We start from the raw sequence: 27,105 nt of genomic DNA on the forward strand, positions 1-27,105 counted from the left end.
GCACTCCACTGCTTACCTTTTTCCATTGTGAAAACAGACCATTTAATCCTACTCTGTTTCCTGTCTTTTAACCAGCTTGCAATCCACAAAAGGACATCACCTTCTACCTCATGACATTTTAGTTTTCTTAGAAGTCTCTCATGAGGGACTTTGTCAAATGCCTTTAGAAAATCCAAATACACTACACCTACTAGTTCACCTTTATGCACGTTTATTCACCCTTTCAAAAAATGTAGATTTGTGAGGCAAGACTTCCCTTGGGTAAATCCATGCTGGCTGTGTCCCATTAAACCATGTCTAGCTATATGTTCTGTAATTTTATTCTTTATACTAGTTTCCGCAATCTATCCCAACATTGAAGTCAAGCTCACCATTCTATAGTTTTGCAGATCACCTCTGGAGCACCTTTTGAATATATACTGGTTACATTGGCTACCTTCCAATCTTCAGGTACAATAGATGATTTTAATGATAGGTTACAAATTACTAGGTCTGAAATTTTATTTTGAGTTCTTTCAGAAACCTGGGGTTTATACCACCTGGTCTAGGTGATTTGCTACTCCCTGATGCTGTCTATGTGTGAACTAAACATGCCCCCTGGAATGCCTCCTCACAATGTGGCTGCCCAGACATGGCTTGTGGAACACAAGGCAGACTTTTAGCCACATTGAGAGAGGGCAAATTCCCAATGGTGGATTAATGTGGATAAAATGATTTTTACCTGCAGAAATTTATGTGAAATTGCCCCACCAAAGGAGATGTTTCCATGCACATTTCAGTTCAAGCTCCTGTCTGCAAATGGGACATGCTGAGGTGAAACTGAAGTGGCCATGGCCAGTCTTGGGAGCCAGTGATTTGCATTTCATGCTACCTGCCTTAGATGCCTGTGAGTTGGATTGGGGAAGCCTCTGAAGTAGCACTCATCGCCCTTAGGGAGGAAAAGCCACAAAAAGCATTATATAAAATAAATAAATAGAATAAAAATAAATAAATATGGCTATGATGGTAACATGTACAGGTAATGGCCAGGGAAGTGGCTCTGAGGATACTGCATCCTGCTCTCAGACACGGCAGGTTGTTGCACTGTATTAGGGGATATGGGAGAAACTCTGCAGGAGGAGCATGATCATTCTGTAGTAAGATCTACAATGGAGGGAAGAAAGACACAAGAAACCTGATGGCAGAAAAAGACTGCATGGCCCATCCAGTCTGCTCGTCCATTCAGTTCATTTAGCATTATAATTCTCAGCACTTCCTTAGAGATCTCCTGTATTTATCCCATGCTTTCTTGAATTCACATACTGTTTTTGTCTCCACCACTTCCACCACCCTCTGTATAAAGAAATATTTGCTAAGATAACTCCTGAATTTACCCCCTTTCCAACCTCATTCCATGACCCCTCATTCTAGAGCCTCCTTTCCTTTGAAAAAGGCTCATCTTCTGTGCATGGGAACCTTTCATATAGTTGACAAGCTGCAATGTTACCAGCCTCCAACTCTTAATGTGAGATCCTCACTTCTTTGGCCACAGAATTCGCCATTTTCGTACTTCATTCTTCCCCTAACCCTCAAAGATTTTGAGATTAGGGAATCTGTTTCATCAGTCCTTCAAATCTCTTCCTTAGGTGTTCTGAAATGTTACTGCTGCAGTGTTATCCCAGCAGTTCCTTCTAGTTGTAAGGTTAACCACAGCAATCAAATGCAATCTGTCTTCTGAGCATGCTGCTCTCTGTGGCTTCAGCTGTTCATAAATCCTGATGACCATTAAATGTCTCTAATGGCCCCCCCAAAGTGTTCACTATTCTTATTGAAGGCGATTGAGTAGTATGGGAAGCTGGACTCTTCTAGGACTTTCCCATGCATGGTGCCTCCATGGACCCTGTGTTCCACCACGAGAACAGCTGCATGATCCTGACCTGCTTACAGATCCGTGTTAATAGTCTGCACATTGGTAGTTGATCGAATGCTCGGTGAAGATGGTCCCTGCTTGAGGCTGGCTTGCTCTAACCATGCGTCCCGACAGGGCAGGATTTCTGCTGGGAGAATGTTGTCATGTGACTGTGGAACCGTTCTGCACATGCCCAGTAAAGCCTTGAGCTCCAGACGGAAGCTTTCATTCAGCCAGCAGTAGATGAAGGGGTTGTAGCAGGTGCTGCTCATGGCGAACCAGTGCAGGGCGAAATAGAGGGTGTGCTTAGACTTGATGTCCAGGCTAGAAATCAGCACTACATAGCAATTCAATGGGAACCAGCAGACGGCAAAGACCACCACCACCAGAATCAGCATCTTGATGCTCTTCTTCTTGTTTTTGCGATGGGTAATGTACTGCTCTGTGGTGACGTCACCGATAGCATTGCGCATCCACAGCTTCTTGGCCAAGCGGGTATAGGTGATGGTGATGATGAGGAGGGGAAGCAGGTAGAGCAGGAGGAAGGTGGAAAGGTCTAGGTATTTCCAGAAGAGTTCAGCTGGTTCAGGGAAATCTGGGACGCACAAGCTTCTGACTGTGGTTTCCCTTGTGGAAAACAAGAACAGAAAAGACATTCAGCTGGAGGTTAAAAGTACTGGATCACTAATCTGCTCACTCATTAGGGGGAAGCAGGCATAGTAACAAAGGGACATGTTACATAACTCTTAGAATGCAGAGAAAGACATTTTCACATTGTGTTGTCATTTTTAGCAGGTTTAGACAGATCGATTCTTCTAACATACGGGCCGATACAGTAAAGTCCGCACACAGGACACTCTCCTGTGCACACGATACAGTATGCAAATTAGGTCCGGCGGTAGAAACAGGTAAAAAGAGGCGCTAGGGACACTAGCGCATCCCTAGCGCCTCTTTAGGGACAGGAGCGGTGGCTGTCAGCGGGTTTGACAGCTGACGCTCAATTTTGCCGGCGTCGGTTCTCAAGCCCGCTGACAGCCAGGGGTTTGGAAACCGGACGCCAGCAAAATTGAGCGTCCGGTTTTCAACCCCCTGTGAGCTGCGGGCCTCTTCGAATTTTTTTTTCTTTTTTTTTTTTTACTTTTTTTACCCTTCGGGACCTCTGACTTAATATCGCATTAAGTCGGAGGGTGCACAGAAAAGCAATTTTTACTGCTTTTCTGTGCACTTCCCCAGCGCTGGCAGAAATTAGTGCCTACCTTTGGGTAGGCGCTAATTTCTTAAAGTAAAATGTGCAGCTTGGCTGCACATTTTACTACTGAATCACACTGGAATACCTAATAGGGCCTTCAACAAGCATTTGCATGTTGCGGGCGCTATTAGGTTCGGGGGGGGGGGTTGGACGCTCGTTTTCGACCCCTTACTGAATGAGGGGTAACGCTAGCGCGTCGAAAATACGCGTCCAATCAAGGGTTAACAGTGTGCTCCGTACTGTATCGGCCCGATAGTAACATTATAATGATGGCAGAAAAGGACCAAATGGTCCATCAGTCTGCCCAGCAAGCTTCTTCTGGTAGTATCTGCTATGCCATGCACTTATCCTCAAGTTTTATGATAAGGGTAGTAATATTTACAATCAAAACCAAGCAGCTGTCAAACCCATAAAAAATGTTTGCTAGCAACATTTTAACTGGGTAATGAGCTTTCTTGAAAATTCAGTCAGTGCTGCTTGATGTGTGTTGCCTAATGGACTTGGCCATAGAAGCATTCCTGAGCTTTTTCCCTTATGGCTGCGGATAAGTACCCCAGGCTGTAAAAAAAAAAGTCAGGGCTCTTGTTGATTGTCTCTGAATCCAATTCCTCTTCCACCCCTCCCACCCACCGCCATCAAAGTGGAGAGTGATGTTGTAGTTCAATCAAAAGCATCAGGGCTTCTTGGTTAAGGGTAGTAATTCCTCACCTTCAGTTAAGGGTAGTAACTGCTGCTCTGGGCAGGTCACCCCCATGCTTATCAGTTCCCCCAGACCATAAACGTTAGGGCCCTCATTGTATGTGTGATTTCAACAGCTAGGAATGTGTCCAAGTTGTGCTTAAAATTCTGTTGATATTTCCTCAATGAAACTTGATAAAGCTTGCAACTTTATCTCTGGATTGTAAAGTACATTTATCTTTAATTAGTTTCAATCTATGTGTTCAGGTTCCACCTTTCAGAAGTGCCTTAGCCCTCACATAAATCTCTGGTCTCTTAAATCCTTCTACAGTGTTATCATGCCTCTGTTTGCCCAAGGAATTCAAGCAGATCTTGGAAAAAAAATAAAATTTCTGTAAGGCCGCTAGGATGGGGAATTTTCCAGCAAGAGATGTAACACTGGGTATGTGTGTGTGTGTGTGTATATGTGTGTGTGTGTGTGTATGTGTGTGTATGGGGGGGGGGGTACTTTTGTAAATGGCCCATCCTCATTACGAGTTCCTTTTTCTGAAAACTATTAGGGCTTAATGAGCCTGAACGAGAATAGTCATTGATACGGGGGCAGCATTTGACTCCCCTTGTTCAGGAGAGGAAGGGGCAGATTGCCTTTTCACTCCATTGGGAGAACTAGGGTTAGTCTTCTGAGTTTGAAAAATAAAGGCTGGAGTGCATTGCAGGAGGGGCTCTGCGGTGCTCTGGAGGGTTATTTTCACTGCTCCATGGGATACGGAGGCTTGCCTGGGAGGCTGGATGCACCAACCAGGCACTATGATACCAGTTTAGAGTGGAAAAAGTGTTCTGACAGGACTCTTAAAAGAACAAGAGACCTGTAGGACCTGGTGGAAGCCTCGATGTCCTGTAACTTTACACAAGCAGCATGAGACGTCGTGCTGTGTGATCTTCCTCTTTTGAACACTTTGGACTGCACTTTTTGTATGGAATTTTCTACTATGCTGCCTTACGTAAAGTCTATTTATGTTTGGAACAATAATTCCGTTTTGGGGATTTTTCTTTTAGTGAATCTGCTTAATCTTCTTGGGTCTAGAAGCAAGCATTTCTCCCCCCTCTCCCCCTCCCTGCACTGCAGAACCTTCTCCCAGAACTGTAGCAAGTTTTGCCAGGACTCTGAAGCTCCTGAAGGGAGAGCCCCTTGCCTGTTACAGGGAGTGCCTTTGAAAATGGGATTACATTTCCATTATCCCTCTCCATCATGCCAATCCATGGAGCTATCCACAGACCATAAACTTCGGACTGGCCCATCTTTGCTAGGGGGTCCTTGTCTAGGCTGATCAGTAGAACATTCATGTCACGGCCCATGTCAGATTTCTACAAATCTGCATATTCTGCAGCACACCTAATTAGTCAAAGCCTGCAGTGTTACAACCATGGGTTCTTTTCGGGTGAGCATGCACGGTCAACAAAGACATGAGAAGAAGGTAGGGCTGCTGCATTGAAACCAGGCAGTTACTGGTTCTAGTCCTGGCTGGTGTGACTCTGAGTAGGGTCACCGAGCAGCATGGTAGAAATTTCTGGTGGGAGCCAGCCATCCGTTTATTAAGGAGGGTGTTCAGAGGGTTCCTGTTCTCTAAAAGGGGTTGATCAGCTTTGGGACTTGATTGTCAAAATTAGAAGCTGGCCACATTTACTGCCAAAATATATTCAGCAAATTTGTAAAACTGATTGCATTCAGTGTTACAAAAACATGGCTCAGGGGTTCTACATCTCTTAAAAAAAAAGTGTAAATCCTTTATATCTGTATTTTTAGACTGGTCTCTGCATTAACTTACAGACTACATTAACAGCTCATTACATTATTCTTGATCCTCATTATTCATCTCTTGAGATGGGGAGTCACCCTCTCCATGTGACAAGCAACTAGAAGCAAGCAAAGGAAATGCTCGGAGCAAGCTGCTGCTTAGATTCAGGGTGGAAGCCAAAAATGCTTGACCACACTTCAGTCACCAAGATCCAGCTCCATAAACAGTGAGGATGATGGTGTGCTCCCTTTTGAATGTTTGCAAGGCTGTGTGAGTATGCCTATACATGAAACCTATGAATTTGTGTCCTATCTGTCTTTCTGCTATCCATTGTCCGAGTTCTTTGTGGTTAGGCCTCTTCCTTTCCTTCTTTTATAAATGGTGTGATGTGATCGATTAATCTTGCTACTTTGTAACAGCTTCCGATTTCTGCCTTGCCTTCTATTTTTCCTTTCCAGGTTACAATGGCTTATCTTGGTCACTGCCTTTGTCTGTCTGCCTTATCTTGTATCCAGGTTTGCAAGTTCTAATCCCCTGTGTTATTTCTCAGGAAGGGTTTAAATTCCTTGGTCTGTTGCAAGGCCATCCTCACATGATGCTGCTTTGACAGGAGCAAACAGCTGGAGTGCCTGTGACAGTGATGGGACCTGCACAGCTGCTGGGTGAGAAAAAGCAGCCTTGGCTCTTTAAAACAGTTTTTGAATGTGAAATTTCATCCAGTAATTAAAATCCAGAGATGGGTGCTATTATTTTTTTTAGGTGATATGTAACAGAGTGAAAGAAAAAGGATCTTGCCAGGTACTTGTGACCTGCATTGACCACTGTTGGCAACAGGATACTGAGCTTGATGGACCAGTATGGATCCAGTATGGCAAGTCTTATGTTCTTACGTAAGTTACAGCTTTCCTTTTTTTCCCCAAATAAAATACTGGAGATCCCATTTCTATTGCTTACTAGTGGAGTTTGTCATTAACTTTAATGCTCACAGTGGTCTCAGCAGACCTACCCTTGATTATGAGGTCAATGTAAGTAGGTTGTTAAGGAGAGGGGACACCCCACAATGGGAGGGCACTTCTGTCTGAATATAAGTCCTGCACCTACCGTGTTTCCCCGAAAGTAAGACAGCGTCTTACTTTCTTTTTACCCCAAAAAGTCCCACTATGTCTTACTTTCAGGGTATGTCTTATATTGGAAAAAACCTGTAAGACATCCCCCGAAAGTAAGACGTAGTGTTCAAAAAAAAATAAAATGTTTTAAATACCTGTCGGAGGGCCGCATGGGTCCAGGCGGCCGGCGGGAGCTGGGTGGTCGCGTGTTAAATCTAGGCCGCGGGCGGGTGGGCGCTTGTTCCAGGCGGCGGGGGGACGCGCGTTAGTTCGAGAAGGGCGGCGGGTGGTCGCGTGTTAAATCTAGGCCGGGTCGCACAGGCGCGCATTCATTCACTGCCGGTGGGGGCAGCCCCGGCAGCCCCCACCGGCAGTGAATGAATGCGCGCACAGGCCCACAGCGCCTGTGCGACCCCTGCGATTCGGCGCTGGGGGCTGCTTTCGGCGCTCAAGGCAGTCACATGCCGTGACGTCACAGCATGTGACTGCCTTGAGCGCCGAAAGCAGCCCCCACCGGCAGCCCCCAGCGCCGAATCGCAGGGGTCGCACAGGCGCTGTGGGCCTGTGCGCGCATTCATTCACTGCCGGGGGGGGGGCTGCCGAGGCAGCCCCCACCGGCAGTGAATGAATGCGCGCCTGTGCGACCCGGCCTAGATTTAACACGCGACCACCCGCCGCCCGTCTCGAACTAACGCACGTCCACCCGCCCCCCCCCCCCGGGAACAAGCGCCCACCCGCCCGCGGCCTAGATTTAACACGCGACCACCCGGCTCCCGCCGCCAGCCGCCTGGACCCACGCGGCCCTCCGACAGGTATTTAAAAATAAATTTTTTTTGAACACTACGTCTTACTTTCGGGGGATGTCTTACATTAGCTGACCCCCCTAAAATTCCCACTACGTCTTACTATCAGGGGTGTCTTACTATCGGGGAAACACGGTAGGTGCTGCAGGGGAAGATCTGCACTAGGATTCTGGGGATTGGTCTGTGGTATCCATTTCTCCACATAGTGCTACCAATGGGCCTTACCTGTCACAGGAGAGAAGAAATACCAAGTTATTCCTGCCTTAGGGAAGTGGCTGGGACCCAGTAATGGGGTTGGCTGGGCCGTGTAGGGGGAGTGAAAGCTTGAGAGACCAGGATTACAAACCAGAAGAAGTCATAGGAGGAGAGAGGAAGGAGGAAACCTCACTCGTTCCTGAAGACATCCTTGGAGAAGCTGTTTCCATAGAGGCTTGCTCTTCAGTTGTTTGAAGAAAGGGCCTGTAGGAATTCCTGTCTGGCACAGAAGGTCAGCCAGAAGGCCTACCGAGTGAAAGCTGTTGCTGAAAGAGAGAAGGAGGAAACCTGACCTAGCATCCCGCTGAGGAGGGGAGCAGTACTGTCTGAGAGAGGGTTGTTACTGAAAGGAAGAACATAAGAACATTAGAAATTGCCATGCTGGGTCAGACCAAGGGTCCCTCAAGCCCAGCATCCTGTTTCCAACAGAGATCAAACCAGGCCACAAGAACCTGGCAATTACCCAAACACCAAGAAGATCCCATGCTACTGGTGCCAGTAATAGCAGAGGCCATTCTGAGTTTGTGAAATTGTTTGCAATAGGCTGTGTTATTCACTAGTGTACTGGTATTTTTGGATTTTCTGTTGCCCATCTTCAGTCCCAGTAAAATCTTATTTTTGAACAATAATCTTGGTCTGAATGGTGTTTTGGTGCTGACTGGACTGATGATTGGAGACTTTGGGAGAAGGAAACCTATGGGGTCTTGAAAACAAGATCTTTTCCCTCCTGTGCAGCAACCTCCAGGAGGTCATGGAGCCTGCTCTGCTCTCTGAGCCTCCCAGTGATACCCTGTGTCCAAGAGCTAATCAGGACAGGGGCTACATCATGAAATTCTCAAAATCATATTCTTAGTAGATGATGGGAGCTGCCTGGCTGCGGTAGTGCTCTGGTCTCGAGAAGAAGTAAATATTTTGGGATATAAGAGATCCAGAAGGCAAACAAAAAAGGCATGTTTATGGGTGGAGTAGCTGAACTGTGTGTATGTAGTTGGGTGAGTGGGTGTAGGTGCGTTTGTGGGTGGAGTGGATGAATTGTGTGCATGTTTTTGGGTGAGTGATTGTAGTTGTGTTTGTGGGTGGAGTGGATGAATTGTGTGCATGTTTTTGGGTGAGTGATTGTAGTTGTGTTTGTGGGTGGAGTGGATGAATTGTGTGCATGTTTTTGGGTGAGCTGATGCGTTTGTGAGTGGAGTTGTTGACTTATGTGCATGTTTTTGGGTGAGAGTGTGTGTGTCTATGCATAGTATGGATGAATTGTGTATATATTTGGGTGAGGGGATGCAGGTGTGTCTGTGGGTGGAATGGATGAATTTAATGTATGTTTTGGCTGAGTGAATGTTTATGTTTGTCTGTGGGCAGACTGGAAATTGATAATAGCGCAGTGGAGCAGCTATGGTGGCCCCTCCCCCCATGTGCTCAGAATATCTTTTTTGAGACTGCGACAGATTATTATTTTTTTTTTTACAATTATCTCAATAATGATATATCCTCTCAAGAGGCAAAAATGATTCCAGGTGAATGGATCATATTATAGAAAATGGATCAACCTAAAGTATATGAGTATTTTTGTTAAAAATGTTTTAGATTTTTAAAGTCAGTTTTAAAATGCAATGGCCTTGAAATAAACTAATTTCACTCAGGTCTGGAAAACTGCTGGAGCCCTGGAGATAAGTCAGAATCTTTTCCCAGGTTATTATGGAAATTTCTTGGCCTACCTGGTGGATATTCAGGCTCTGGAGCGCTGCTCCCCTGCAGGATGTAAGAAGACTGGGTTTTTTTTTGTATCCTGTCAAAGGCGAGCTGACAGCGGTGCCTTCTTGGCCTTTTGACTGAGACTGAAAGCCATAAGGGAGCAGACAGGTTCTTTTCCTGGTGGCCTTAAAATTTAAACCCCTGATTCTGTGCTCGCTTTATTACATGACATTACCGGTAGCCTCGCCTGGTGTGGTCTCTTGAGAAAAAGCACTTCAAATTCTTCTGTGCTCTTCAGTGCAGAAAATCTGCAGTCGGCCTCATCTGAGAGACAACTGACTTCTGGGTTTTTCTCCCCCTTTGTTCTCTTCCCTCCACCCTGCCCCCCCCACACAACTGTGATCACCCCTGTGCTGCTATTAATTCTGCGTGATTTGATTCGGATCTTTTAATATCCTGTTTCTCTCCCAGCTCGGGTACTGTGCTCCCTGTGTTCCTGGGTTACCTACAGAGAAAAAGGGAGGCAAAGCTCAGCCACGAAGCGGGGAACAGCCAATCCCCGTCTCCCCTTACCACAGCCTGCCCCCATCAAAAAATTCCCAGAACCCCCTCATATTACCGCTCTGTTTTGCTGAGGCTGTGAACTGGCCCCTCAGTTCTTTTTTGGAAGGGAGGGTGAATGGCTGTGCATCCTACGATTCCCACTCATGCCTCTGTTGGCCCCCATGGACAGGAGGAGCACCCTAGGTCCAGCTCAACCACAGCCATAAGAGCTTGGAGCCAGCCCCGTAGCACTGCGATATCACAGCAGAGAAAAATGCCGCAGGCCTTCGGCGCGGTCTCCTGCCTAAACATCAATGACCAGAAACGGCCCGAGCACCCCATGCCGCTCCTCCCTCGGGCTTGCTCCTACCAGAATTAAGAAGAAGTAAAAGCCAACAGCAGGGTTCTGCTCACGCAGTAACAGATTTCACCAGGCCTGGGTATAGGGGCGGCCGACTGCCTCCGGTGCCGAGTTTATCCGTTTCGCTTGCTGGTGATGCGGGAACAGGGCCGGCACCAGGACTTAGAGATGAGGAGGAAAAGTGTGGGGGGCTCCATGTCCTGAGAGGAGGGGGGATTATGGCAGGTGATCTTTATGGGTGGGAGGGGAACACCCCCCCCCCCCCCCCACAATTGCCCATGAACTCACCCAACTGAAATCCAGCTCAGGATCTCATCTTCGTTCTTAATTAAAAGCTTTTTACTACATTAATAAGCAGAGCTATAGGACGTTGTTTCTGCTTCTGTCCAGCCTCGCCCAGCTCCTGACAGGCATCCTTTACAGTCGTTGGCCAGGGCGACTTCCCACTCTGCTGCTCGTTATTTCAAGGTCAGCGGAGAATTTCTTCTCACTCTTTACACTCACAGCTTTTTGGTTAAAACTAGGGGTGTGCACGAACATTCTTATTGGGGTTTTTTTTTTTTTAATGTTTAGTTTGCTACTTTTAATTTCCTGAAGAAAAAAACAAACTAAATTAAAAAAAAACAACCAAACTAAATTAAAAAAAAAAACAAAGTTGAGTATTCTGCTAAAGAAAATCCCCCTCTGCTAGATCCTCTTGTTGAAAATGTGGCAAAATCAATTGCCGGTCGCTCCAGCCCCGCCACTGCTGCTCATGCAAATGGCACCAGCAGACCAAGACTGGGGCCAGGGCTAATTATTTTTCTATGTGAAACGGCACTGGCAAAGCTTAAGCCTCAGGCCAGCACCACTTTGTATGGCACCGGCCTGGTTCTAGCGGTGACTTTTCTAATAGCAGCAGAAGCAGGGCAGGAGTGACCAGGGATCGATCGTGCCCTGTGAAGACATTATCAGCGTCAGGGTAAGAGGGACTGGGTGTAGGGTGAGAACGGGCTTGTGAGGAATTCAAAGCAAATCTGAGTCTTTTTTTCATTTCATTTTAAAAATGAATGGAAATGAAATGGGAAAATTTGTTTAAATGTCCTGCTTCGTTTCAAATTAATGTAAAATGCAGATCAGAGGATATGCAAGCAATTGTTTTACAGCAGATCTTCAAAATCAGTCTCAGGGTCAGTCAGCTTGACCCTGGAGAGGAGGTCTCTGTATGAATGAGAAACGTAATGTTTTTATGTCCCTGAAGCCGGCTTTACGCCAAAACAGCGGCTGCTCTTCAATGTTCTTTGACTGCTAATGGATAATCTTTGACAGCCAGAATTTATTTGAAGGGACATTTTTCATTGTGAAGATATTTAGATGGCTAAAATATTTGTCATTATTGATTTATGTTCCACCTTTCAGATTACATTCAAGTACTGGAAGTATTCCACTGTCCCCAATGGGCTCATAATCTAAAAGGGTCATTTATCAAACTGCTATACGGTGTTTTCGCATGTGTTAAGGCATTTTCGCATGCAAAAAACGCCTTTAACGCATGCGAAAACGCCATAATGCATAGTGCGATGCAAATTAGAAAAAGGGGAGGAGTTTGGGTAACATCAAGCTAGGTTGAGAGAACTGCACAAATCTCATCTTTGGGTGACTCTGAAGGTCATCAAATCTTCACAAGAGAGCACTGTTCTGTTCGTACGTCTCACTTTGAATGTCAAAGTGGCCCTGAATGTCAAAGTGGCCCCTAACCCCTACACTAATACCTAAACCTCACCTCAAGTGACTAGGTAGGCCTCATTTAGAGGTATAAATCTCTCTCTCTCTCTCTCTCTCTCTCTCGTTGTAGGTGGCACTTATCATAAAGTGTGAAAAAGTTATTGCAGTTTGTCTTAAACTGCCTATTACCATAAAACACGCCCCTTTTCCTATCGCATGTGATATTTAGTGTATTTTGATAGATCCAAGCCTAAGTTTGCAGCTGAGGTGATGGAAGGTGGAAGTGCCTTGCCCGAGGTCACAAGAAGCAGCAGCAGGATTCGAATGCTGGTTTCCCAGGTTTGCGGGTCACTGCTCTAACACTAGACTACCCCCCCCCCCCATTTGATGAAGCTTTGTGACAAAGAAGGATACAATATCAGCCATTTTTCATCTTGGAGGTTGATATATTACTTCTTTTAATAGCATGCAAATTTCGAGAGTTTCTAAAATACATAGATATATTGGGGTAAATTATTGATAAATCAGACATAGCTCGTATTGAGCATATTAAGTCAATAAAGACTAATTAGGTGACCGATATCCCTTATAAATTATTTAAAATAAAAAAAATATAAAAATCTTCCTGTGAGACTGATTTTGAAGAGCCTGCTGTAAAGCAATTGCCCTCATAACCTCTCCTCTATATTTTCTGTTAACTTGAACGTGAGGATTGCACAGCCTGTTCTCGTATTTATTTCACTTCACATGAACACATATCCTGAGTTAAAACTGTGAAGTTAATTTGGCTCAAACGATTCATCCAATCCCATTTATCTGAGTAAGACATTATGACGCACATCAGCCAACACCTCCCAAAGTCGAGCTTAGTTAAGGTGGTCACCGGCAGACCAGTGAGAGAGGGGGACAGAGAGAGAGTGAGAGAGAGTTAATGCAGAGATGCTGCTGGCCCTGCCAACCTGCAGCAGTCCTGGACAGGACGCAGATCTTCACAAGTGACTTGCCACAGATTCCCAGAAGGTTGACAGGGCCAACACCATGAGGGTCAGAGGACTGAGCAGAGCGGACTGGCACCTGTAGTTGTACTGGAAAAGCTTCTGGTAGATGGCATGTGGAATGGAGAAGCAGGCCCCCATCGCCCAGATGATGGAAATGCTCAGGGCTCCTTTGGTCATCGACATCCTGGGCTTCAGAGGGTTCAGAATAACCTGCAACCAAAATTAATCAGAATAAATACCCCCAAAACAAAGCGCGTCCCAGGAATGCCCCCACCTTCTGACCAATGCTGGCATTTGTACCAGTCTCACGAACTAATACCTTTGTGTACCTGGGCAGGGGTGGTCTATCACTTTCAGTTGCAGACCTGATCAATTGGCTGTTGCACTGAGCACTGCAGAGTAAAACTAGAAGGCAAAGCTCAAGAATGAGTGCATCAACCGACTGCTAACATTAGATACCCAATCTCTTATTATCCGATGTGCTTGACTTTTGAGAAACCACATCCTGAGCCTTAGTATCCCCCCCCCCCCCTCTCTCTCTGCATTAACTAAATCTTTAAAAAGTGATCTGCCCGTCCTGCACCTGGTTCTGTGCCGGGGCGATGCAAGCGGGTGAGTGAGAGGGAGGTTTGCACAGCTTAGCGAGCAGGGTTTGTCAGCGAGAGAGAGAGAGCCTGCTCATGCCACCCTACCTGATGTCTGTCCAGCGCTATGGCGGTGAGGGTCAGCGTGGAGACATGGAGGGAACAGTACTGCACAAAGCGGCTAACGTGGCACATAGCCTTCCCAAACACCCAGGAGCTGTTCACAAACCGAACCTGGCAGGGCAGAGAAGAGCAAAGTCAGTGACATGCTAAGCAGTGGGAATTATTCTGCCGGGGATACAGGATGACCTGAGAAACCTCTTGTCTCTGGGAAGCTCTCTCTTGGAGCTTATTTACAACTTTGGGTACAGCACAGATTAGGTGCACTGTGTGCCGAGATGCTAAAATTAGTGCGGAAGAGATTTTTTTAAAAGAAAAGGCATTATAACTGTACACAACACTACTGAGGCACCGAGGCCCTGTTTAAAAGGAGCTGGGCCTGACGCTGATGCTATTTAGGGCCTTTTAGTGCCCATAGACAGCACCTGAGCGTGGGCGCAAAAAGGATCCTTGGGTCATCCCCCCAGAAGAATTGGGGGGTGGAGTGGGAAGATCCAAGAGTTCCACAGTGCATGACCCTAAAGCAAGTGGGAACAAGCTCCTCTCCAGCCCAAGAACTGGTGCCTTCAAAATTTGAAGCCCAACGCAATTGTCTATGTGGCCTGTCCTTACCTCCAGGCCTTCTGCTGTTTATACTCGGGATGTGCATGGATACAACTTTTCAGTTTGTTTCATTCCTCCCCCCTCCCCTTTTGTTTTGATAGATGTTCGTTTGTATTGTTTTTTTAATCTTTCATTTAGTGCACACTATTTGAAATAGCGTGTGTTATGTGAGTTGCTATGGTGTGCATTAAATCAAAATATTGCGAACTAAACAAAGCATTTTTTAAAAAAATTCCAGACATTTTGTTTATTGTTTCAGTTAAGAAATGATATGAAATGAAAAAGGCAATGACAACATTGCCTACTTCATTAAAAACAAAAGCACATCCCTAATTGATACCACCACTGTCAGCCTCTGCTCAGTAGGTTAGGGACCCTTTCCCACTGACCTCTAACCTGATAGGAAGCCTACAAAACTGTCCAAATGCCACAGTTTTATAAAGCAGTCCTAAATTAAAAAAAAAAACCAAAAAAAAAAAAACCCTAAATTTTCAAAGTTAAGGAATTTTTGTGAAAACACTGGATTCAAATTTGCTGTGGTGCTTTCCAGAAGTGATAAATCTAGAGTTTAAATACAAAAAAACAACATTATTTGGCCTGCCAACTGGATTTATTTTAATATTAAAATCAAGGCGCACTTGGAAGAAATGTATTGTCTTCACTATCTGTGATCTTATTCAAAGTCTTGACTTTTTCATTCTGTTTCAGCTTTTTTTTTTTGGCTCTGGCACAAAAGAATTGTATCTCTGCTCTGCCATATCCCTGCTTGCTGACTTCTGCAGCATTACAGTAATTTTACTTTGTAGAACAATAACCAAATACACCGAAGACTGAGACCTGTTACTAGGAAACCAAATCCAGATTTCACAGCAGGGACAATGACCCTATTGTATCCACCGGTAATCTTGGATTCCTCTGCTAGCAGTGGTGACAGGAACATCCCAATAAGCTGCAAAGTCTCTCTGACCCACCATGTAATCAGGTGCGCTGGGCTGTGCATGCTCCATCACCCCGTCCCAAAGGAACAAAGAGTTTAGTGCACAAAAGAAAAGTGTTCACACAACCATGAGTTTAATTGTGCGCACAGCTTAGCATTCCTCATGCTAATCCCATGTTAATTCATGCATGAGCTGTTACTCCCCAATGAGGAGAAGGTGCACAGGCTGTACTCCAGCTTTCCTAACATTCAGCTCGATCCAGTATCGTCCGCTCGAGGATTGCCCGTCTGTAACGTGCTCGTAGCGCACAATTCGGGCGCGCAAGGCAGTTCGGCGATACAGTCTCCAGTTTCACGCGTCCGTATCGCTTCTGAAAACAGACGCATAACCCTTTCCGCACCCGGCATGTAAATGAACGAAAAAGCTGTATAATGAAGGAATTAGCTATTCCCCTGCGATACTGTAACGGGTGCTGATATTATCTCCTCCGTAACCCGCTGTTCTGCCGCGGCCTTAACCTGCTAGTTTACCGCCTCCCCCTAGTAGGAGTTAGTGTAGTGTAGTGTAGGGTAAAAACATTGCTTACCCGCCCTGGTCCCGTCCGGTCTCCTGCAGCCCCGTCCGGACCGGACGGGGCTGCAGGAGACCGGACGGGACCAGGGCAAAAAAAAACAAACGAAAAAGTAGCAAGGCTCGGGCCTGCTATGGTAAGTGTAAAAGTGTAAAAAACAAAAAACCTGTGTGTTATATAAAAAAATAAAACAATTTTAAATACCTGTCGGAGGGCCGTGGGTCCCGGTGGGCGGCGGGCAGCCATCAGCGGCATCTGGTAGTCCCTTCTCCCTTCCTCCCTCCCTCCCCTGCCTGGATGAGCGCCAAAATCGCACGGGCGGGTCGGCAGCGGGGGGGGGGGGGGGGGGGGGGGCGGCAGCAGGATCCGGGAGCGGCGGGTAGGCAGCAGCGGGGTCCGGGGGGGCAGCGGCAGCGGGGGGGGGGGGGGGCGGCAGCGGGGGGGCGGCAGCAGGATCTGGGAGCGGCGGGTAGGCAGCAGCGGGGTCCGGGGGTGGCAGCGAGATCCGGGGAGCCAGCAGCGGCAGCATGTTCGATCGCGCAGGCAGGTAGGTGGCAAAGTAAAGATGGCCGCCTGCACGGGAAAATCGTGCAATTGGCTGCTGAAGACGTGACGTCACGACGTTTGGCGTCACGGGGTGTGACGTCACGTCTTCAGCGGCCAATTGCACGATTTTCCCGTGCAGGCAGCCATCTTTACTTTGCCACCTACCTGCCTGCGCGATCGAACATGCTGCCGCTGCTGGCTCCCCGGATCTCGCTGCCACCCCCGGACCCCGCTGCTGCCTACCCGCCGCTCCCGGATCCTGCTGCCGCCCCCCCGCTGCCGCTGCCCCTGCCCCCCCGGACCCCGCTGCTGCCTACCCGCCGCTCCCGGATCCTGCTGCCGCCCCCCCCCCCCCCGCTGCCGACCCGCCCGTGCGATTTTGGCGCTCATCCAGGCAGGGGAGGGAGGGAGGAAGGGAGAAGGGACTACCGGATGCCGCTGATGGCTGCCCGCCGCCCACCGGCCGCCTGGACCCACGGCCCTCCGACAGGTATTTAAAATTGTTTTATTTTTTTATATAACACACAGGTTTTTTGTTTTTTTACACTTTTTAAACTTTTTTACACTTCCTGGTGCCTGTCATTTCAAATGTCATTTGAAATGACAGGTACCAGCGCACCCAGGTTACTGTATAGGCGCTGTTACAGCGCCTATACAGTAAAATGGGTTGCGCGGGCATAACCCTTCCCTAACGCTTCACAGCCGCGGCATGCATTTGCATGCGATTAGAGGAGAGTATCGGGGAGTTAGTGAAGAGAACTGTGTGTGCGGGGAGGAAGGGTGCGCCTGACACTACCTCACTGTTTTTACCGCGGCCTTACTGGATCGAGCCGATTGGAAACGTAACTCCTGGTCAGAGGTGGAGTAAACTTTCTGGCGTCTGGGGTCCTGTGGTCAGCATTTCTGCACAGAAAGCATGACTTTTGTTTTATTCAGATTTACCACACAGCTCAAGGCGAGTTACATTCAGGCACTGTAGGAATTTCTCTGTTCCCCCCCAAGGGCTTAAAATCTAAGGGGGGTCACTCTCTAAGCCATGAAAATGTATCCCAGGAGGAGCAAAGGATCATGGGGAGGGAGAGTTCCTGTGACAGTTCACCCCCTCCCATAAGAAAATATTGTGGTGGGTTCCCTGGGATATTTTTTTCCAGAAACTTTCTGTGAGAAATAAAATATCACAGGGGAAGGGCGAAAATACGTGATGGTGGTCTCCCTCACACGAGGCTGCCGTCTTCTAAAAGGGCCTGCATCGGCCTAAAATGACCCCTCCCCCTAATATGCCAAAATACCCTCCAGCGGTCTATGTAGACCTCAGTAAATAAAAAGCAATAATAAAAACTTTTAAAGTCTTGCAGTAACAACCTACTCTCTTCCGAAAATTCCTCCCCTTTCCAAAAATATTTCCCTCCCCCCTCCCAGTTCAAACCCTTCCCCGAGGGCTTCCTGTGTCCCCAGGTCCCCGTCAAACTTTATCACAAGTCCCCGGACTCTGCTGGGCTCCACTCACCCCATCATGTGATGGGGCAAAGGCTGGCCAGCACCATTTGGAAAGATGGCGTTGACTGGCCTGGAACCTAGGGGCCGCTCCGGGTTTTCATCCAAAGGCTCTGGAAGATCTGGGGAGCGGGCTAGTGTGGGGGGCAGGGGGTAGGAAGCCCTCGGGGGGGAGGGAAAGAATTGAACAGAGGGAAATATCTGTTGAAAGGGGAGGGGTTTGGGGAAGGGGCGGGGCATTGCCACACGGCATTAAAAGTTTTGCTTTTGCTTTACTGTGGGGCTGCCTCGACAGGCAGCGGATGGGCGGGAGTCTGCACAGAGTCTCGGAGGGTATTTTGGCACGTTTGGGGGGGGGGGGGGGGGGAGGGGAGTAGCGTTTTGGGCCACATGGCCCATGATCTAACACTCATTTATAGCTAAGTTTTTGGCAAATAACACAGCGGCGGCAAGCCACATTGTTTTATTAGCATAGGATTACCCATGCACTATCTGCTTTGCATACATTAATACATTTTTTGCATGCAAAGCAGCTAATTTCAATAGGGATGGGGTTTTTTTTTTTTTGTTTGTTTTTTTTAAAAGTTTTGCAGAATGTGGCTATAATCATGTGTTATAGCCTTATCGCAGCTTAGCGAATGGTGCCCCTAAATTTGCATCTGAGATAATGGCGGGTGAAGCTTTCAAAAGGTTGTAGACAAAATGCAAGAGCTGGAATGAACCAACACTAACTCCGTGCCTGGAACCCTGTTATCTTAAGTTTAGAAAAGCAGACATGACTTTTTACCCAGGCTTTCCTCTATGACCCTGTAAAGGGGTTTACTGAAGAAAACCCCAGAATAGCTTAAGGGACTAGATCCAGAGGCCTGGCCCGTCAACAGTGGGATATGGTCTGGGAAGAGGCCCCTGTCAAGGTCTAGCCAGGCCCAGGAGGGGACAGGAGGCCCTGGGGAAACAGACCAAGAGACTGTAAGTGATTATATACTGCATCTTTGTTTGTAAGCTGCGAAGATAAGCAGAATGTTTTTTTTCTGTTATGACTTAATAAGGACCCTGAATATTCAGCCAGAGCTTAGCCTGACTCTGTTCTCCGGCCATTCTGACTGCACACGTTGCAACGGACTCCCTTTTTCCAGCCCAGAACTCCCCTCGAGAGACTGTGTTGTACACAACAAGGACTCAGCTGGGTCTTAATCTTTTCACAAATGGGTTTCCCATGCCAGATCCCATTGCCACTCTAATAGCACATTGCTAGTTGGCTGTAAGCTATTCAGTGCCTCTGTTCATTGAAACTTATTGGAATCCATTTTGAGTCCAATGCTGGGGAAAAAGGTGAAATATCAAATGTGCACAGTACCAAGATTATGCCCCTATAAACCATGTTTTGCGTGCAGTGACCATCATGTATGCCTGCAAAAACATTGTCTGTATGCATAAACTCTGCTTTTTGTGCCCATAAATCATGCTTTATGTGCAGAAGACACTGTGTGCATAACAGGTTTTATGCACGCTAAGCATAACTTCTGCGCTTCTTTTTGGGTTAGTGTGCTTTTTAACTCCCAGTGCATTAATTTCCTGCATCGGGAATTAAACGAGGTTTTAGTGTGCACATTAAGAAACCGTGCGTCGACGTGCACGGTTTTAATGCTCAGCTTGTTACATCAGCCTCTCTATTTGGTGTCTACTAAAATCCCCTCCCCTCGTGCAAGAGCCATCCAGGCTTGCTCGCTTTAGCAGGGCATACAGAATCTTGTGCTGTTTGATGTTTGAAAGCCGGATACTTGACAAGGGGACCTAAACACATGCACAGGAAAAGAATTAAATTTCATTTCCACCCAGGGGAACAAACACATATGTGAAAAGAATGTACCTTACCTTAGTATCTCAGATGAACAAATGAACAGTTATGACAATGTAATTAACACAAAGGAGGAAAGGCTACTTAATCTACCTAAAGCCCTAGCACTGTACATCTGGAAAAGCAGTTGCAAAGTCAAACTCCCTGGGGAGATCTACTTCCAACTCAATGCAGGGTCACAGAATCAATGACTAGAAGACAACCAAGCGAGACATCAAAGAGATGAATGCCTTGATTATCAAACCCCAAATCCCAAATCTTATCTGTCACAGCAGACACCTCAGCCACTGCCCCAGAATCTTCACAATCTCCCCACCCCGTAGGAGCTCATCAAAGTTAAGAAAAATATCAGACATCCTTAGAAAGGCCAGATTAACACTTTTTCTCTGAACTACGGTCAGAGCCACACGGGACACTGGCAAAGCTATTACCGATATAAATGCAGCCATCATCAGAAATAAAGGTTAGCATTCTGTGCATTCAAGCGCTGCCAAACTACTTTACGTCAAAATTTTCAACAAACGCTCAAATCAAGCACCATGAAACCCCTATTCTAGAGCAAGCCAGGAAACCAAACACTTAGGACCAGGGCTTTTCTGAACAGGGCAGACTGCAAACAAAAGCACGCAGTCCGTCCCCCCTCCCCCTGTACGGCACTAAATGGAAATTCCCAAAACACAGCAGAGTTAAAAGTCAAGGAAGCACTAGTAAACCCACTCAACCTGAGTCAACATGCTGCAACTTCCCCAAGCCACGGTCAGAGGGCAATGAAGAAACATGGGGATACCACGAGCCCACGTTATCGAGGGATCTGTGGCAACGGCAACATTAAAACCGTCCTCAGCAACGCAATGCTGAAATGTCCTAATGAACAGCAAAGGTCTGCACAAAGGTCCGACTGGGTTCCTCCCAAAGCAGTGCCCTGCCGACCCCATCCTTACCTTCCAGACACTGATTGATCAACAGGCAGAACACGCACCCCCATTTTGGGAAGAATATTTGTGTGTTTTACTGACTATAAAAAAGCTTTTGATTCTGTCTGGGACCCTGGCCTGAACTTTAAACTTCTGCACACTGGACCTGGTGGAGAAGCCTCGGACATCATTAAATCCAGGTACTCATCAGCCACCCAACAGCCTGCAGACAGACAGCTTCAGACAGGGCTCCTTCAGATTCAGATGACTTTATTGGCTGGACAGTTCTACCTGGGCTGCCAAAGTAACATCAGTGATCTCCCCGCCCTACTGGGTGGATCCTCAGCCTCAGGACTAAAATGAAAATGAAATAACTCGACCGCAAATGCAGCTGCTCTGCTCGCTCCTACCCTAGATCACCTACAAGAGAACTTAAACCTGCTAGAGACCCAACTGCAACTCACAGGCCCCTCAAGTAAACCTGGAAAAGATGAAAATTATGATTTTCCAGAAAAGGCCAAGAAAACTCCAAATCAAAACCAAAGTCTTCCTACATAATTGAAGACAAGCATCCCCTAGGCTCTACATACCTTGGCCTAGCTCCAAGAGCCCTATCTGCAATAAGGAAAACCCCTGGTCAGTTGCAATCCCCCCCAGTACAATTACTATTCAAATTATTTGATAGTGTCATTCACCCAGGCCTTTTTTATGGGAGTGAGGTCTGGGGTCTATCATTACCCCAAACACTGGAATGCATATGTTGATCACCAACTGAACTAACTACTACAGCTCCCTATTCAATGGCATTACACACAATACGGTATCAAGTGCCTCCAGCTCCCACAGCGCGCTGCCACCAAAGCAACGGGGGACTACATAAATCCAATATCAAGGGCACTGGCTCCCAGCCGAGAGCAGGATAACATCACAAGCTCTCTGCTTCCTCTACAAGTGCGGGAATAAACAGGCCCCCCGAGTGCCTCTCCCAACCTCTCTCTACCACCACACCCACAAGAAAACTCCGGTCCTCCCAAATGGCTCTTCTTTTCTCTGCCAGACTTTGTGCTTTCATTTCTGGAACAAGGTAGCCATTCACACTACGACCTGAGCCGTTGCTTCAGTTTCAGGAAAAAAGCTAAGGCATGGCTTTTCGGCCTAATCTTCCGTGCAGAGACCCTCGGTCCCGATTAACGACTTTGTTATACACCACCTTTTGTCCAGTGCTATTCCAACTGTGCATTTGAATCCAGCTTTAAATTGTTTCAAAGGCAATTGTCTGATTTAAATTGTCATAATCCACCTTGAGGCCGGGCTTAGTAAAAGAAGGAATATCAAATGTCTATAATGAAAGAACTGCACCTCCAGTTGTTTCCAAAGAAAGACCCTCTAATAATGGGTGCAGAGCAGAATTAGGGGACACTTCCCCTTACTGCTCAGCATGCAAGGAAGAATATTCACATTCTGGGGTCCTCTCGGTAACAGCGACACACACTCCTCCACTACCAAGCACTTTGTGAAGTCAAATAAAAGCCCTGTGAGAAACACACTCAGCACATATGGAGCAACAAACCAGCACCAACACCCAGAACTCAACCAGATACAACCTGGCTTACGCACAGGCAGCACTGCAAATATTACACAGGGCCCTGGAACACCTCCTGCCGAGAGGTGCAGACTGTAAAGCAGAGCAAGCCAGACTGCTCCATCTTCCTACACAGAAAATCCACGCTAACACAATCCCTTGCCTTGGCCACTCAAGCAAAACACAGACAGATCCTTACCAAACATAAAGTAACTGATCAGACTAGAAACAGAAAGATGCAGACAAAAACTGAACTGAAAACCCCAAAAAGTCTGACTCTGTATGCAATGCAACACTAGAGAAACAGAGTCAGAAATGCATTTCCTCCTGCGCTGTGCAAAACACAAAGAGATCAGGGCTGCACATTTCCCAGAGCTGAGAGAGAAATATCCAGGATTTCCCACTAAAGAATGAGCAGGAAAAACTCTTTATAATCCTGAGAGAAACAGCAGCTAGAGCCGCAAAATCTGTGGTGTCCTGCCACCAGGCCAGAAATTCAATCTGACCAGGGACAATACGGACCAGCACCAGAACCCAGGAGTTCTATTTTCATTTTACTGTTATTACTTTTTGTAATTTTTTTTTACCATTTTGTTGTTAATCACCTTTCCCTATTACTTCAGCAGCACATGTAAAAATTGTCAAGCCAGTGATGTTATTTGAGTCTGTGTGCAGGGGAACCCTGAGGTTTCATGCTCTCCTCTCCCCCTCTCTTTCTGTCTTTTCTGAGGGAGGGAGGAGGGGATGGGTGCGTGCAGCTGAGCTCAGAGCTCTCATTCTCTTCTCCTCCTCCTTCTCTTTCTTTATCATTCATTAACTCCTGCCCTTGTACCACATCTGCCAACCTCTTTGAACTCACTTTCTCAGTGCGTTGTGGAAACTGTAGCCCTGCCTCTTCCATTTGAAGGCAGTGCCACGGGTACCAGAATGCATCATGCGTGGAGGTGTGGCCTAATGGCTATTGTATTGGGCTAAGAACCAGGAAAGTTGGGGCTGAAGCCGTGCTTCTCCCACCGATGCCCCTTGTGACCGGGGGTAAGTCACCACCATGGTCCCTGGTTCAAACAGATTGTAAGCCCTGTGGGGAAGTTACCTAAAGTGTAACTTGCCCTGAGCATGGGACTGGCAAGATAATTAAATCCAAAACATGAGGACAGTAAGAAGGCCTGGCCAATCCCTTTGTACCATTCTCACTTCCTCTTTTCTCCTCCTCCTGGTGCCTCTTACTTTACACTTGTGCCTTCTCCTGCCCGTGACTGGTGGAGACCATGCTAACCACTGCTTCAGGCTGCTGCTGCTGCCTGCACGCTCACTTCCCAAGGCTTATGGGATGGAGACTCCTTTCTCCTAGTACCGGGACCCTCATCTCTATGCAGGAGTGCAGGAGATGGTTTCCTGCTATGGGGGACTCGCATGAGCTAGGGGAGATTCAGCAGCATTGAGATACAAGGTGGATGCGAGAGAAGACCCGTTGGTGACCCCAGCCAGCTATTATTATTATCCACTCGGAGTGAAACAGCCGGAGGGAGCATCCACCATGGCGGTGCCAAATGTGCCGCTCACTCACCAGGGTGAAGGGGGTGTTGAGCAGGGTGATCATGATATCAGAGACTGCCAGGTTCACGATGAAGAGGCTGGTGGCCGAGTGCATCCTCTTGTTCTTGATCACCACGTGGCACACCAGCACGTTGCCGAAGAGCGACATCACAATGATGAGGGAGTAGGCTGCAATCAGCAACGCTTTGACTGTGGGCTTCTGTGACTCGGGCTCATACCTGGCCAGTTCGGCAAACCTCTCCCATTCGGTGATCCTGCTGTCTGACCAGTTAAAGCCAGTCCTGTTCAAGCTGCGCAGGGCCATCAGTAGCTGGGTGAAGGTGGAGTTACGGCCAAGCTCTAGTTCCCAAGCTGTCAGAGATTCAGGGAAGAATGGAAGAGACCGCAGGAGGGGGTGAGACATAACGATGCCTGCCAGTCTGGTTAACAGTGGTTCAGTCTCAATGTTCTGCACCTCTGTCACATGGGGGGGGGGGTGGCGGGAAGGCTGAGAGGGAGCCACTTACTAACAAGAACGCGAGTTCCGATGCATAATTGAAAGAATCTACCAGGTGCCATAAATTTCTGCTGTGCGCAGTTAGGTGGGCCACTGGGTATTATTAACCATGAAATAGAAAAAGTGCATTTACAATTCTTAAACAAGTTGAAAGTACGAGGAGTACAAGTGCCACATGAAAGGTGTCAATCAAAGGAAATGATGCCGAGTCAGGAGACATCCGTGGCTGTTATCCGATGCTTTGCGCCCTGTATTTCATCTGCTGGCTAGGAGGGCAGTTTCCATCCCTCATGCTTTTGGAGAGCTTTTCCCGTCTTTTCCTCCTGTGGGTTTGTCAGCATTCTGCCCCCTTTCAGTAGGCAATTGTTGTCAATCATTTCCTGTGGACCACAGAAGAACCTTAGGTTAGTGCTGCATTCTACAAATTCAGCTTCATTTCCTGATCTCTTGCTGCTATAATCAGTTCTCACGGTAAGGACGCCAGTCCTTGTCCTTATTAGACAGGGAAAACTCTAACTCTGCCCTTAATACGCAGCCGAACAGCCACTGCCCTTACTGTATAGCAAAAAAAACCCAAAACCCAAAACAAAACTTAGTCCTCACCCTTATTTACAATGGGACTTTAGTCTCTGTCATTTCCTTATTACAGAGTAGGAGCTTGGTCCCTGTCCTTATTATACAGTGGGAACTCAGTCCCTGCACATATTATGGAGGCAGAGTTTGGTTCCTTTGCCTTTTTATACAGCGGGAGCTCATTCTCTGCAAGGAAGTCCTCAGGCAAATGCTTAACAAGCAGAAAAGAAAAGTAAGACAGAAATAAGGCAAAGGCAGGAAGAATAGCGAAAAATGAAACAAAGAGAGGGAAAGATTAAGGATGGTTTAGGGGTTCTTGCAGTATTTTTCACTTAAACCGAGCACATTCATTTAGCCTGTTAAGAACCCGCCACACTTCTAAAGAGTCTCTTCTGCACTGTTATGCAAATATCAGCTCTTCACAGAACCTCTGCTCTTTCATGAAAGATACAAATGACACACCAACATACCAAAGCATCCGTTTTACTTCCTGGGATAAACATTTCCTGGGAACAAAACACCAGATATTAATTTGCTGAAAATAATGAACACAGCAGTGCCACGGGAGAAATCAGCCCCGTTCACTGCTCTGCGGAGCTCACAACCCCGCCCCCTGGCATTTGGGAAAACTGGACAAGACTAATCCATGAAATTACATAAAACCATCATTGCCCCTGCTCTAATCTGGGAAACATAAACTGCTGAGTAGGCTTTAAAACAAATGGAGGTCTCACCACAAGATTATTGTTCCCTTCAGCCTGGAAACGGGGAAGGATGAACTGGGAAAAGTGCAGAGCCAGAAAAGTAGGACTAGGGAGACAGATCTATTGGCTTGGTTGGTCTAACTTTAGGAGTGGGCAACATCCTGGAAATCCTACTAAAGAAAAGAATAAAATAGTGCGTGGAACCAAGTAGATTACAGGACTCCAGACAACCTGGTTTTTTAGAGAAACGGGAAGACCTGGTGCACAAATATCTCTCTTTTTTCCCCCCAGACTGCTACTAGGGGAAATCAGCATGGTTTAAGTATTAATGTACTGTAGTTTGCAAGTGATTAGGATACTTTGGTCCTGAAATGACTGTGTGATCCATTGACTATTTGACTCCAGTTGTGAATAATCATGATTCTCTATAAGAGAGTCGGCTAAAAGACAACAGTTAACTGGGCAGTGGAGGATCCTTATTGCCCTGCCCTAGGGCTACAGCCAATCGCTGATCTGTGGCGTCCAAGCACAACTTCAGCTAGAACAATTCTGCTGTATCAGGCAGGAGGGCAGGGAAGGTAAGAAAGTGCAATATTCTAATAAAATAGAACGGAATTTTAGACTTCAAACGTGTATTTGTCTTTGTAGAAAATCATTGCGGGACAGGGAGGAGAAATCGAGCTCTGGCCCCAGAAAAGCCTTGCCTTCCCCCCATGAAAGGAGCATACCTGACCTACACAGAGATATTGCAAACCACACTCTAAGCTGCAAGAGCACTGTAGCTAGGACCTGATACTTTCTTACTTCGCAGACAAGATTTAATTATGCTGATCTGAACACAAGGATTTCCATAGTCAGCCTGACGCCGTCACAAAAATATAATTACACCCAAAACATGCAAAGCAATGCAGGGGAGGAAACGGGGCAGAAACGGCTAAATAAGAGAGGCATTTTAATCACTGGGAAAAGAAATAGCAGCTTGCTGGAGCAGAAAAGGAGGTATTGCAAGAGAAGCCTGTGATTACTCGACTAGTGACAACGGGAGATGAAAGAGGCACGGGGTCCGAAAGAGAGCTGCAACCTCACTCCCCCAGGGGCGCTGTCTGTGTCTGATCTTTGCGGTTCACTCACCCCCAAGACGAGTCGGTACCCATCCGGCCCTGCCCGCGAGGCTGGCAGGCCAGCGTGGCCCGGGGCTCCCTCGGTCCGATGGCAACGCGCGGGACACTGCTCACAGCGCTGCCAGACCCTCCGCCGGGTGGAATGCAGCGACGTACCTCGGCCAATCAACGGGAGGGAGGGCGGAGTCGGGGCGGGGACCTCGTGCTGCTCTCATTCATAAGATTGAGAGGCTCTCCCGCTCTTCCACAGGTCTCGCGGGTACAGTTTTATGTGTCATGGTGGCATACTGGATTCTTTGCAGGGTGCAATGCATTTATTGGGGGGGGACGACAAAAGTGTATCCAAAAATGACGACCTCCATGACACGGCC

At 47.2% G+C, this 27,105-nt stretch overlaps 1 protein-coding gene across 2 annotated transcripts; it reads right to left on the reverse strand.

The window, feature by feature from the left end:
• Nucleotides 1-205: 205 nt before the first annotated feature.
• Nucleotides 206-26,868, reverse strand: LOC115094342 (probable G-protein coupled receptor 83). 2 transcript variants are annotated; one of them, XM_029607293.1, is made up of 5 exons: nucleotides 26,745-26,868; nucleotides 23,851-24,716; nucleotides 13,766-13,891; nucleotides 13,150-13,283; nucleotides 206-2,515 (listed from the first exon to the last, which is right to left on the reverse strand). In XM_029607293.1, the coding sequence occupies exons 2-5, from the start codon at nucleotides 24,241-24,243 to the stop codon at nucleotides 1,921-1,923; spliced, it is 1,248 nt and encodes a 415-aa protein (XP_029463153.1). In that variant the 5' UTR covers nucleotides 24,244-24,716; nucleotides 26,745-26,868; the 3' UTR covers nucleotides 206-1,920. The 2 variants fall into 2 exon arrangements, with proteins under 2 accessions (XP_029463153.1, XP_029463154.1); XM_029607294.1 differs by lacking the exon at nucleotides 13,766-13,891.
• Between the last annotated feature and the right edge of the window lie 237 nt (nucleotides 26,869-27,105).

Source organism: Rhinatrema bivittatum, chromosome 6, assembly GCF_901001135.1.
Source record: "Rhinatrema bivittatum chromosome 6, aRhiBiv1.1, whole genome shotgun sequence".
NCBI lineage: Eukaryota > Metazoa > Chordata > Amphibia > Gymnophiona > Rhinatrematidae > Rhinatrema > Rhinatrema bivittatum.